We start from the raw sequence: 12,196 nt of genomic DNA on the forward strand, positions 1-12,196 counted from the left end.
CAAACTGGCCACTCCAAGGGAATTAGAAATAGCCAATTGCGTGTTTCTGTTTAATTGTTGCCATCTGAAATTTAGGGTCATAATGTGAACTTTCATTTATGTTGATTATTATGATCTTTTTTTTTAATGGGTAGCCTAAACAAGCTGTCTGCTTGACTGTAACTTAATAGGAATTTCGGTTCCCGTAGTTAAATGAGCTTATATTGTAAATCTTTAAATGATTATATAATTTATAACTATTTTAAAGCAAATTATTTTATTTTTCATTGACATTTTCGTTGTGTTCACGGGTTTTTACAAATAAAGTGATTGTGTCCATCGAAGTTCGGATATCTTTGTTTTTTTAGAGTTTTATCGGTCAGTCAGACTAATTGTTATCGATGATACAAACATGATTATTTAACATCAACAAACCGTTATAATATGTAGCCATATAGACTAGCCTACTGTGTGTGTGTGTGTGTGTGTGTGTGTGTGTGTGTGTGTGTGTGTGTGTGTGTGTGTGTGTGTGTGTGTGTGTGTGTGTGTGTGTGTGTGTGTATGTGTGTATGTGTGTGTGTGTGTGTGTATATATATATATATGGAATTGGAATGGATTTGCCGGAAAGTCTACCATTTTGGGTGCGGTATTTTTGCGCTTACAAAACCAAGATCAGACATGTCTGTGTATCCTGACTGACAGAAAGAACTGGTTCTCAACCCTTTTCATATCAAGGTCCATTATTTATTCGGCACTTGAGCCACGGACCACCATTTGATGAGATTTTGCCTCTCAGACCCAAAACTTAGAATATTCTGTCGTTGGATAAGATTTTGTCCACAATTCCATGCTGTATTAATGTTGATACCATATGGAGAGACAACAGGCTAACGTTGATCAAAATAACAATTATTTAATTAAGTAATGTAGATGTCTAACAATAATTTAACTGTTGAGAGCATAACATGAAACCAAATGGACCCGTAAGGGTCCATTTGGTTTTTACACTCTCAACAGTTAAAGATTTACCTAGTAAGGTTCCATTTTGGTTAGCAACTCTCCATCATTTAGCTGGGGACCACCTGGAACCCCTAAAGGACCACTGGTTGAGAACCACTGCCCTACAGCAAGCATAGGCCTAATGGCTCCCATACAGAAACACGCTGTTGATTTCGATATGACTAACTCAACTCGTAGGCGGCAGGCCTACATCAAATAGTTTTATTATGCCTACAAACAATTGCATTATTATTTATTAAGTCCACGTCCTTTGTGAAATCTGCTACAAGGCAGTACGCAGGAGACCGTTTCAGGGTTCTCCGCATAATTTAGGCCTATAGGCCATCATGTATAAGAGGTCTATAACACTATCGAGAGAAAAAAAAAACAAGAGGCCTAACGTTGTTTTCTGATGATCGCAGGAAATTGATTGTTTTACTCACCGTGCAACATTATTGTTGCGCAAATAAGGATAGTCTCCGTTTAGGTCAAACTTTATTTGTATCGATAAAAACGGACACATCGCAGTTTATCAAAACAACAACACAATTTCAACTAGACAGGCAATGAAATATACCATCCTTTCGACGGATTCTTGTCTTGATTAGGCCTATTATTTTTCTTGCTTTTATGGATACATTTTTCTTTTCTTAGAAAAAGAGAATAGGATAACCTGAACAAAAATATCATAGCAATTTTATGTATCAGAACAGATAAAACAATATTTTTTAAGCATCAAAAAAACCTAAAGGCAAATATTTAGGCCCAAGAAATGGCATGTTTCTTAATGGAAATGCCTAAACCATTTAATTAATGTGTTCAAATAATTGTGTTCCCATGCATGAAGGTTGATCTGGGCAAGCTCTATAAATGTAGTCAGGTTTACACAGTTAAGACAGAAAAAAGGGGGAATCCCCACCCCCTTAAAAAAAACTACACATCATGTTTCATCTAGTGACATAAATGGTGTCATATAATTTATAGCAGGGCAATGAGCTGTCCATAGTCAGGTTGTAGAGGTGCATGATGTGAGGCCTGGAGGAGTGACTTATGGGCACCAAGGGCCATCAGGACCTTGACATTGGTGGAAAGAGATACAGTTTTATTTTCGATTTAAGGTCTCTCCTGTAAAAGTGTTCATTTAACTCTGAGAGTGTATATATAAATGTAAGGGGGCAATTGTATTTACACTCCGGGAATTAAATGAAAACTCTGCAGTATTGTTGCATGCCTGAATGAAGGAATAACTTAAAAAGGGATAGTTCACCCCATGTCGCATTTCTAAGCCAATAATTTGATGACCAGCGGACCGGTAGGCAGCAGTGCTGGTAGGAGACACAAAGCAGACTCGTGTCTCCAACCGGAACCGCTGCCGGTCATCAAATTATTGGCTTAGGAATGCGACAAAAACAAAAAACATATCCATGAATTCAAGTCTGCATGGCGTGACTAATCGATCAATTTGGTGGTGAACTATCCCTTTAATAGAATAAATTCAAATTCAAATAACAGTCAAAATTAAGTCAACATCATGTAAATGCAGACTGGGTGCAGCTTTAACAACATTTGGACAAAAGAGACAGGGAGATGCTGAATAAAGACATCTCCATAATGAATCTTGAATGAAAACCAATATTCTATTCAGTCATCTTTCTTTTGTTGGACTTTAAACATGTAACCCATCTATTTATAGCTTGTTAAACAAAACAAAAGTAATTAAAAAACGCTGCCAAGCATAAAGTTGGAGGCATTGAAATACACACGTCTGTCATGCCTTCCTATCCTGTTTACCTGTCGAATTGCATCCTCCCTGCTGCACATGCATAGGGTTGCTATGGCCGCTTGTCTCACTGAATGGTGGTCATCTGTACAAGCAACAGTGAGAAGTAGGTTGGGCACGTCTTCTTTCAGAAGCAGGGACACGCCCCCATGGACATTTAGCAGGTTTCCCAGGGCTGAGCAACAATGGCGTCGTGTGAGGACATCATGGTCAGTAATAAGTGGCGTCAACCTGGCTGTCGTCCTATTGGCCTCTTCTATCCACCTACTCTCCTTGTCCTCATCTGCTCCTTGCTTCAGCATTGACGACAAAACTCTTCCTGCACCAATGTATGTGGGCACACTTTTACCTTTGCCATTCCCTTTGCTCCACCCTGTAGCGTCACTGCCCTTTCCATTGGCCCTTCCCGGTTTAAAGCCCACCTGCCCAATCAATCCCAACCAGTTCCCAACAGCCCTGCAGGCCATCCGGCGGACAGGGACACAAGGATCTTGAAGAAGATCTATCATGGCTTTGAACATTTCAGGATGCAGGGTGGGTGGTGTGTCCCTCACTGTGGTGGGCATGAATGGATTTATGTTTCCTAGCAGGCTGCAGGTGGCAGCCCTAATCCGTTCACGAGGATGCGACAGGGCCTGCTGCAGCCCTGTGGATTCCAGGTGCACCTGAAGGCTGGCAGGCCTTGGGGAGCAGCGGGCAACTTGGGACAACAGGTTTAGGAGCTCCACAGCAGAGTCCCACAGGACATCTGCCTCCAGCAAGGCAGAGAGCAGAGAGCTCGCTGTTCTGGATGGTGGGACCTGCCCTCTGGAGGCAATCACCTGGTTGGCCATGGGTGGAGCAAAGAAGCCACAAGCCCCGGCAGCTGCACTGAGACGGGGAACAGAGCGGCGAGGGTCACAAAGGAGCAGACGGCCCATTAGTCGAAGAGGCAGCTCTAGTAGGGCAAGAGGAAATGTTTGGATCACCTGCCCAAGCACAAAAGACAACACACAGTCAAGTTATCAAAGATCAAACAGCAGACATAAAAACAACAACACTCTCCCTGTGGCACGAGACAGTGACAGATACTATGCCCCTGATGTGCGGCTGTTGAAATAGTTATCCTCTGTTGCGTCACAGTAGTGTTCGCTAAACCAGAACGAGATCTTAACCTGCAGTAGGCCTGTAACAATGCCACAGCTATCATACGACTGGAGAATCCTGGCCATGGTCTTCGAAGGCAGATCCAGGGCAAATGGAAAACACAGCAAGTGGCAGCCCAGCACTGTAAAGCTGCTGGGGCTCAAATCCTCCCAAAGTGTACCAGGAGTCCCCTTGGACAACTTACGAATCCTGCAAGGTACAAGAGGGGTTATTCTTAGCCTTGTACAGACATGGTTACCGTTCTGCTTTGGGGCTGGTGGCCCAGATGAATATGTAGGCTAGGTGAGAGAGAGTACCAAAAGAAAGGAAAAAAATCATCAACACTAACCAATCAGCGTCAAGCAGATGGCTAAGGGTGTACGTGCACTTTGATGCACTCTCTGAAAACAGAGGAACACAGGACTGGGGATCCTTGGTAAAGATAAACAGCATGGCAGACAGGAAGACATATAGCCCTGATAAAAAATGAGATGGGGGAAAGTAATGTCAAATCATGTGAAATCATTAACATACAGTAGTTGCTTTCAATCAAATAGACTTAATATTACGATATACCGTTTGCTGAACAGAACTCAGTGTTGAGTGAGGTTTCTTCTAGTGAAGAACCAATTCTACACCACATGTTGAACAGAACTTCTGAATCTATAGATGAAGAGAGTGGGCCATTTTCCTGCCGATTTAAGAAAAGTGGACAAGACTTTAGAGGTTTAAATCGACTTTATAGTTATGGTTGGTAGCAGTTCTGCTTTACTGTCTGACCTCTGAGAGTGCATGCAGAACCAAAGACAGGAGGCCATCACACTGTCCCCATCCTGGAGGTAATGAAAGTTGGGGCTGAGGGGGGTGAAACAGACAATGTTGCATTACTTTAAAGTTTACTCACATTTATTGTTAAACATACTGGAGGCACAGTATTAACATTCCCAATATATTGGTTACCTTATGTGAGTCACAGAGAAGGTTCTCCACCAGGGCAATTAGATTATCCATGGCAACATCCACAGACACCCCATGATGGGTAAACATGGACAAAACTGAGGCAGCCAGAGGCTAGATGAGGGATAGCAAACACATGTATGAACACCTCATAATTCACCCACATATGCACCATTGGAAGCAATTAAGTCATTAGTCACTAGTGATCAACTTAGTACATGTTAGACACACATGCCACTCTCATTGTTCAAGCCTGGGTGGTACGCGGTGTTTGGGACTGCCTATGATTGGCAGAGGCTGTGTAACGAGACTCAGGTCTTATGTCCCTTTCGGGGTAGTCTCACGTGTCGTCCAATCTCACTCCACTCCGAATAAAGGTCTGGTGAAACTTTAATTTGAAACTGAAATTGAATAAAATGAACTGGGTGCGGCTAAACTGTGATTGAGTGGTTACAGGATCAAAGTCTGCCCATATGTTTTTCTGACCGGGTGCAAACCAAAACAATTTATATCTATCAGCAAAATTGGAAGAGAAATGACATTGGCACTGGTATGTGCACTATACTGTACAATATAAACAACCATGACACACATTAACAGCTTATGTTGGTGTAATGTAACTTGCTGCAGTCGCTATGTTTGTTTCACTGAGTAGTAGTTTAATGTGGCGCAGTGGAATTGCTCTTGCCCTTGCTGTCAGCGGCCCAAACCCCTTCTATCCACTTTCACTTCAACATTCCCCAGGCTTTCTTTGTGAGAAGGTATCATAGATCATAGTTATTTTTTAGCTTTTTATCCTTTTTTCCTCCACAATGTATTTATATATAGACACTCGACAAAGCACCACAGTGGATTCGAACCCACAACCTCTGCAGTGGTGGGCTGATACTTTTACCACTGTGCCACCTGATTAAAAACCACCATAATAAACTGGGCTGGCCAAGGGAAGAGGAAGACGAACCAGACGAATCTGCCATTGCAAAAAACATAATTGCCCAGTGATACTATTTTGGCCATGCCAGGCTAGAGGAAGACAATTCAATGCCTTTTGAGATTGAACCACACTCCTGTCTCCACACAGCCACCTGCCAGGCTACCTCTTCACCCACACATATTTCAGTAACACTTACACACTCAAATGTCAGGGTACTTTGAAATACCCCTACAATAGTTCTATAGCTGGCTGTAACAAGTGTGTACTTACTAACAGAGGGTTGGGCTTTGGTCGATTGAGAATTTTGATAAAGGGCTTGTTGAACTCTTCCAATCTACAGTAACAGAAGAGTTTGTCAGCAATATCAATATCACGTTTAAAATTATATTTAATAAAAGCAAAGAATACAAGGTTAGATGAAGCATGGAGAGAAAATCCAGACCTTTTCTCTGTTTCTACCCAATCACAATGCCTCTCCCAGTAGGTCAAGAGAACTACCATCATTTCTCCCAGCGCTGTAACACTCCAGGGTTGCTGAGCGGGCAAAAGAGGACACAAAGCAACAAGGTTATCAGCACTGTGTTGCTTACTATGAATTCAACCAGCAATCCAAAAAGAAATGTTTCCATTCCCGTGAGTAGTAACCTCAACAAACACTGAGTTTTCAACAGCAATGTAGACCAAATCAAAAAGGAGCTGGGGCAGTCCAACTTCACAGCCAATAAGGTAAGAGCTCTCAGCATCAGAGGTCAGGATCAAGTTGCGTAAGATCTTCAGGGGTTGATGAATATGCAATGCTCCCTCCAGAACTCCATCTATTAGCTGATCACAAAGAAAGACATTATATTTCGGGCATAATGAAAGGTAAAATAATTACAAATGCTGAATTGAACTTCAGTACCTGGTGTTGAACTGTATTGAACTTGTTTTTCAATAGAGGAATAATGATTTGGATGTTTGGTGTTTCAGGCTGATGACTTGAGTCTGTATCTTGGGCCAACTTTTCCCACTCCAATTCACTGTCAATATCCTGACACAAGAATAAGTGGTTACATGCATTCATGTAGTAGCACATCACTACATACACAACAGTTGTTTTTTAAGATGACACAGACAACTTGTTTCATTTTATTATCCAGCGGGTAATATGGATGGGTCCATATGCATCCATATAATGGCCTAATGCGTGTCAAACTGAGGGTCCTTGAAATGAAAAAGGTTGAGATAAACTTCTCTATATTGAATATTGTTCTGTTTATTGGGAGAAGACGCCAACCTTTCCGTGCGTGGTAGTTAGGCTGTGTTCCATGCACCTTCTCAACAGCTGAGGACCGACCTCCACAGAGGGGAACTCCCGCTCATAGTCTGTGCTGATCTGACCCCTGCGTGGAATCACAAACACAACCATGTGCATTTTGATTTATATTCAGTCAAATCCAGAGCAGGTCAAATGTTACACTTTCAGAGTTAAATCAACTGTGATGGAGGTGCCATATACTGAATATAAAGTACTTTTCTAGTGATGTCTCATTGGCTTTATTCTTTGACTTCAGGCTCAGGACAGCATTTTCATCTGAGTGACTTGAAGTAACTGGGATGTTGTTGGTAAGAGGTTTGGCTGCAGAAGATGTTCTTGCTGGCACTGGAATGGCTCTTGTGTTACCCGTCTAGATGGTACAGTATAAACAGAACAGATTAGAGCTCTTCTGTGGATTTCTATGTGGTCGATGTTGCACGTAAGATAAACATATAGGTGACTATTTCACTCTCATCATGTACCTGTTTGCTTTTTTTAACGTTGTCCCTCTGTTCTCTGGCCTTGCGAAGTAACCTGCTCTCTCCAGAGAGTGGCGCTGTCTTTTCAGCTACTTGCTGGAGCTTGAGTGCTTGCATGTCTGGGCTGGGTGTGACTGTGAGTGGACTGAAAGCACTGCAGTCCGACAGAACTGCCCCACATCATCGTGGGCAAAGTAGTGAAAGGAACAAGCACACTTTTAAAGTGAAGGGCAGTCTCAAATACTGTACACTAAGATTAATATTATAACTCTATGTAGCCTCACCTAGAACTCCATCAACAACAAACGGATGATGCAGTAGTTCTGGCCAGGATAACCTCTTCTGGGGGTCTTTGGTCAGTAGGCCTTTCAGGAAACTCTAAAAAACCAAAAAATAAATTAAGAAAATAACAGTTAGAAGTGTTCAAGAATAACCAAACTAAAGACACACAAATGACAGTTTTGAATTACCGTATTCTTCTCTCAGTTACATATTGTGTGCAGCAGATACATTTGATAAAGGCAAACACACTGTAGTATAACTAACTATACATTAAGCAGTATAGACAGTGTATGATATTGAAGCCATACCGTGCAATTCTGGCTCATAGTGTCTGGCCATTTGACTGGGTCTCTCACAATAAGCTGCACAAGGTGGAATATGGAGTTGGTGTAGAACGGAGGTGCCCCCGTGTGGAGCTCATAGAGAATGCAGCCCAGAGACCACAGATCAGCAGTATGGTCATATGGCTTTTCCTCCACCAGCTCAGGAGACATGTACAGTGGTGTTCCCTTGATAGATGTCAGGACCAATGTGGAGACACTCATCGCTCTAGCAAAACTAAAAGGATAATTATGTTACGTACAGTATGTTTATAGAAAATATTCACCCAATATTATTATAACATTCAAAACTCACCCAAAATCACACAGTTTTACCACCCCACCTTTTCCCAAAAGAATGTTTTGTGGTTTCATGTCACGATGAAGAATTCTATGTGAATGTAAATAATACAGAGCTGAGACCAGCTGGCAGGCAATCTCATGTACCTTGGAAGAGGAGAGAAATTGGCATAATTTAGATAAAACAAAATAAAATCTGTCACATAATGGTTAACGTTATTGTAAATTATTACTTGATTTTCTGGTAGGTTTCCATCATCCTCAAGAATATGGAACAAGTCCCCTTCTGCATATTCAGTTACAACCACAACCTATTAGGAACAAAAAACAAATACAGGACAGTGATCAGTGTCATCAAGTAGGCTAAGTAAGAATGCCATTATTTAAGTTATTTTGGTGGTTTTATGCCATTTAAATTGGTCAACATAATGGGTTTAGATTGTTTTAAACGACAACAAATAAACAGAAAAAACTGAGCTGACATGACGATAGATAAACATACCTCTCTTTCAGTCTCAAAGCTGTCAAACATTTGCACAATATTAGGATGCTTAAGTCCCCTCATTATTTCAATCTCCCTCTTGAGATTGTGGAGCTCCTTATCAGTGCGTCCCACCTTTGGAATAAACTTCAGGGCCACCACCTAATAGAGACAGAGACGAAAATAAGCAAATGCTTACTGCTACTGCATCATTAATGACAAATCCATAATTTCGCCATCAACGGTCGATGAAGAAGTAGGCCTGTCTTATAAGGTTGGTGATCAACCTTATTATAGGACAGGCTAGGGATATATCCTGCAGCTACAGTAAGATAATTGTTGTGCACAAACTAGTGGCAAGTTAACTAGCCCTAGAATGTGATATTACATACATTTCATGCATTCCATATACACAACCTCTAGTTCCCAATCTTCTCCCCCAAAGTGCCCACTCTTCCGGAAGACTGGGAAGCTTTGGTGCCCAGCCATCCCCCCAAAAATGTTGCAGACCATTCCTGTTTATTGATGAAAACTTCCTTTGGGTTGCGATTGGTACAGGGTACTTCATTACACATGTGTGCCCCATAGCCTAAATATACGTGTTCTGCTTCCCAAAGGACGTTTCCATTATGTTCAATCCTGGAATTATTTTGGGCCCCGCAACAACAGGTGTGTAAATGTCGTCCGTGTGAATCTCGTGGAAAAGTGGAGATATTTTACTACACGTTTTTTGCCACAACTTTCAAAAATGGATATGAAAGGACAAATACAGGAAAGGTGGGCATTAGGGAAATCTGGGCACCATCTTTTTGGGAAGACTGGGAACTAGTTAGAGTGGGCATTGGGAAAACTGGGCACTAGGAAGAGTGGGCACTAGTAGGGAAATGTGGGAACCCGGGAAGAAGTGTTAAAAAAAAACACTTTCTGTGAACACGAATCCTAAGACTTCAGGTGCCCACTTTTCCTAGGGCTAGAATACAACATAATTGGAGACTAGCCTTGTATCAAGAAAGACCATCATAGATGTATTTTATCGAGTCTGACTACTTTCGGATCTACGATAGGTAGATCGGCTAGCACCCACCAGTGCGTCCTGCTTTTTCACCAGTAAAGCCCATACTTCTCTGTACATGTACAAAATAAATGAATAAGGTGCTTACCCGGTTGACCCAAATGTTAACTAGCTGTCCGGAGCCTTTGTACAATGTATCAGTCCGTATTATTCAATAAATATGTGTTTTAATCCCGTCTGTGGCCGAACGCCCTCCCCCCCCCCTACTTTCTGTTTACATTGAGTGTAATTCCGGCTTTCACCGGATGCGCCCCGTAAGTACCGCCCATTGAGGAATAAAGGGAACTTCCAACACAATCCGACACAGACGGGAGTGTGTTCTTTATTGAGAAATACGGACTAATACTTTGCAAAAAGACTCCGGAACGCTAGTTGTTATTTGTGGCAACCGGGTAAGCACCTTATATATACGTATATATATATTTGTTTGTACATGTACGGAGAAGTACGGGCTTTACTGGTGAAAGTGCAGGACGCACTGGGGGGTGCTAGCCAAGACTATCGTAGATACTAAAGTAAAAGTCAGACTCGATCAAAATTAAAATACATGATAGTCTTGATCCAAGGCTAATTGGTGACTAACTACTTACCTGACCAGTAAACCTTTTCCGTCCCTTGTAAACGCGTCCATACGAACCTTCTCCTACCAGTTCCAAAACATGATAGGAATTCATCTTTGACAACATTCAATGAACATTCAAACTAACGTTGTTCTACCCCCCGGGGGTTTGTTAGAAAGTTTACTTTTGTAACTCTTCTTCTAGGCTATAACGTGGACTGCAACTCTCTATGTACTACGTGGTTTGATACAGATAACATCAAGTCCGTAACAGACATTCTAAAATTGTGCTACGATATACTTTCCTAAGTACTAAAAAAACAACAAAACAACGCTTTATTAGGCTAACTCAGGGAGCCTGATTATCCGCCAATTTACAATCATATCAAAAATACTTACAAACGATCTCCTAATTACCAGGACGTCGGCGTATTATTTTTTAGATACATCCCATACTCAACTTAAACAGAGAATATACATTTCCATATTTTATTCCCCATGTACTGTAAAACTATAGGCTGGCTTCTCTATGGACAGCGAGTATTCACGGGTCCTTAGCCTAGCAACCACGTTTGCGTTCCTAGTAACGGAGGAGCAGAAAACGCAGTCACTACGAAACACTTTCCTCTTCGTTAACAATACATTAGAACTAGTCTATTTTGTATTTTGTACTTACATTAAACCAATTAAACACAGATATTACAATCATACTCACCGATAAATGATTTGGCAAACAATCTTACTTTACGATGGCAAAATGACAGTGGTGTAAAGTAACTAAGTACATTCAACTACTGTACTTGAGTACAAATACAATTTTGAGGTATTTTTTTTACTTTACTGGATTATTTCCATTTTCAGTACTTTTACTTCTACTCCACTACACTTCTGAGGAAAAATTGTACTTTTACTGTCGTCTCCACTACAATTATTTGAAAACGTTATATTTTTTTTTTTTTACTTTTTAGATTTAGATTTTTATGACTAAAACATACATAACCACTTAAGCTCTCTGAAAATAGCTGATCTAAACTCACAAGGACACAATGTTGTGAGCTTGTAGTGTAGATATGCTATTTTCAAAATATTTTTTATATTGAACTATTTTGATGCCAATACTTTTGTACTTTAACTCAAGTACATTTTGAATACCGGACTTTAACTTGTAACAGAGTATTTCTACATTGCAGCATTGATACTTTTACTTAAGTAACAAATGTGAGTATTTTTTCCACCACTGCAAAATGAGAGTAGGCTAGGCCTATGCAACCTAATCCAGTAGTGCTCTGCCTCTAATCAGCATCGCTTACCTACAGCATTCGATATTGTAGCTTTTAAATCAAGGCTATTGATGATTTATTTGTTATATCATTTACTTCGATATAACAAAACGTCTCGACCCCCCCCCCCCCCCCCACTATTGAGTGTGCAATACCTAATGTGTCCGCAAAATGTCAGTCCTGCTTCATTGATAAACATGTTACCGTTCATGATGTATCGAGCCAGCGACAGGCAGTTCACAATTCTTCGAGGATTATTGTGCTCTTCCAAATTGTGTGTGTGTGTGTGTGTGTGTGTGTGTGTGTGTGTGTGTGTGCGAGTGCGTGCGTGCGTGCGTGCGTGCGTGCGTG

General features: G+C 41.2%; 1 protein-coding gene across 1 annotated transcript; it reads right to left on the reverse strand.

Moving 5' to 3' along the window:
- Positions 1–1,493: 1,493 nt before the first annotated feature.
- Positions 1,494–10,818, reverse strand: stk36 (serine/threonine kinase 36 (fused homolog, Drosophila)). The gene is made up of 20 exons (XM_084074544.1): positions 10,597–10,818; positions 8,956–9,096; positions 8,687–8,764; positions 8,470–8,600; positions 8,142–8,391; positions 7,836–7,929; positions 7,555–7,721; positions 7,288–7,442; positions 7,052–7,157; positions 6,677–6,805; positions 6,421–6,597; positions 6,218–6,309; positions 6,046–6,109; positions 4,845–4,955; positions 4,665–4,739; positions 4,461–4,575; positions 4,234–4,360; positions 3,914–4,094; positions 2,771–3,727; positions 1,494–2,053 (listed from the first exon to the last, which is right to left on the reverse strand). Exons 1-20 carry the CDS (start codon positions 10,690–10,692, stop codon positions 1,958–1,960), a joined length of 3,342 nt encoding a protein of 1,113 aa, XP_083930670.1. The 5' UTR covers positions 10,693–10,818; the 3' UTR covers positions 1,494–1,957.
- Positions 10,819–12,196: the final 1,378 nt, after the last annotated feature.

Source organism: Gymnoscopelus microlampas, assembly GCF_963454915.1.
Source record: "Gymnoscopelus microlampas genome assembly, chromosome: 12".
NCBI lineage: Eukaryota > Metazoa > Chordata > Actinopteri > Myctophiformes > Myctophidae > Gymnoscopelus > Gymnoscopelus microlampas.

What these genes read in the sequence shown, in the direction of transcription:
- stk36 (XM_084074544.1), bottom strand. Translation starts at nt 10,692, where the DNA reads ATGTTGTCAAAGATGAATTCCTATCATGTTTTGGAACTGGTAGGAGAA. An exon ending in AATGAGACATCACTAGAAAA is followed by an intron (nt 7,158 to 7,287) that starts GTACTTTATATT and finishes GATTCCACGCAG; the next exon opens with GGGTCAGATCAGCACAGACT. An exon ending in TGAGTTCTGTTCAGCAAACG is followed by an intron (nt 4,361 to 4,460) that starts GTATATCGTAAT and finishes ATTTTTTATCAG; the next exon opens with GGCTATATGTCTTCCTGTCT.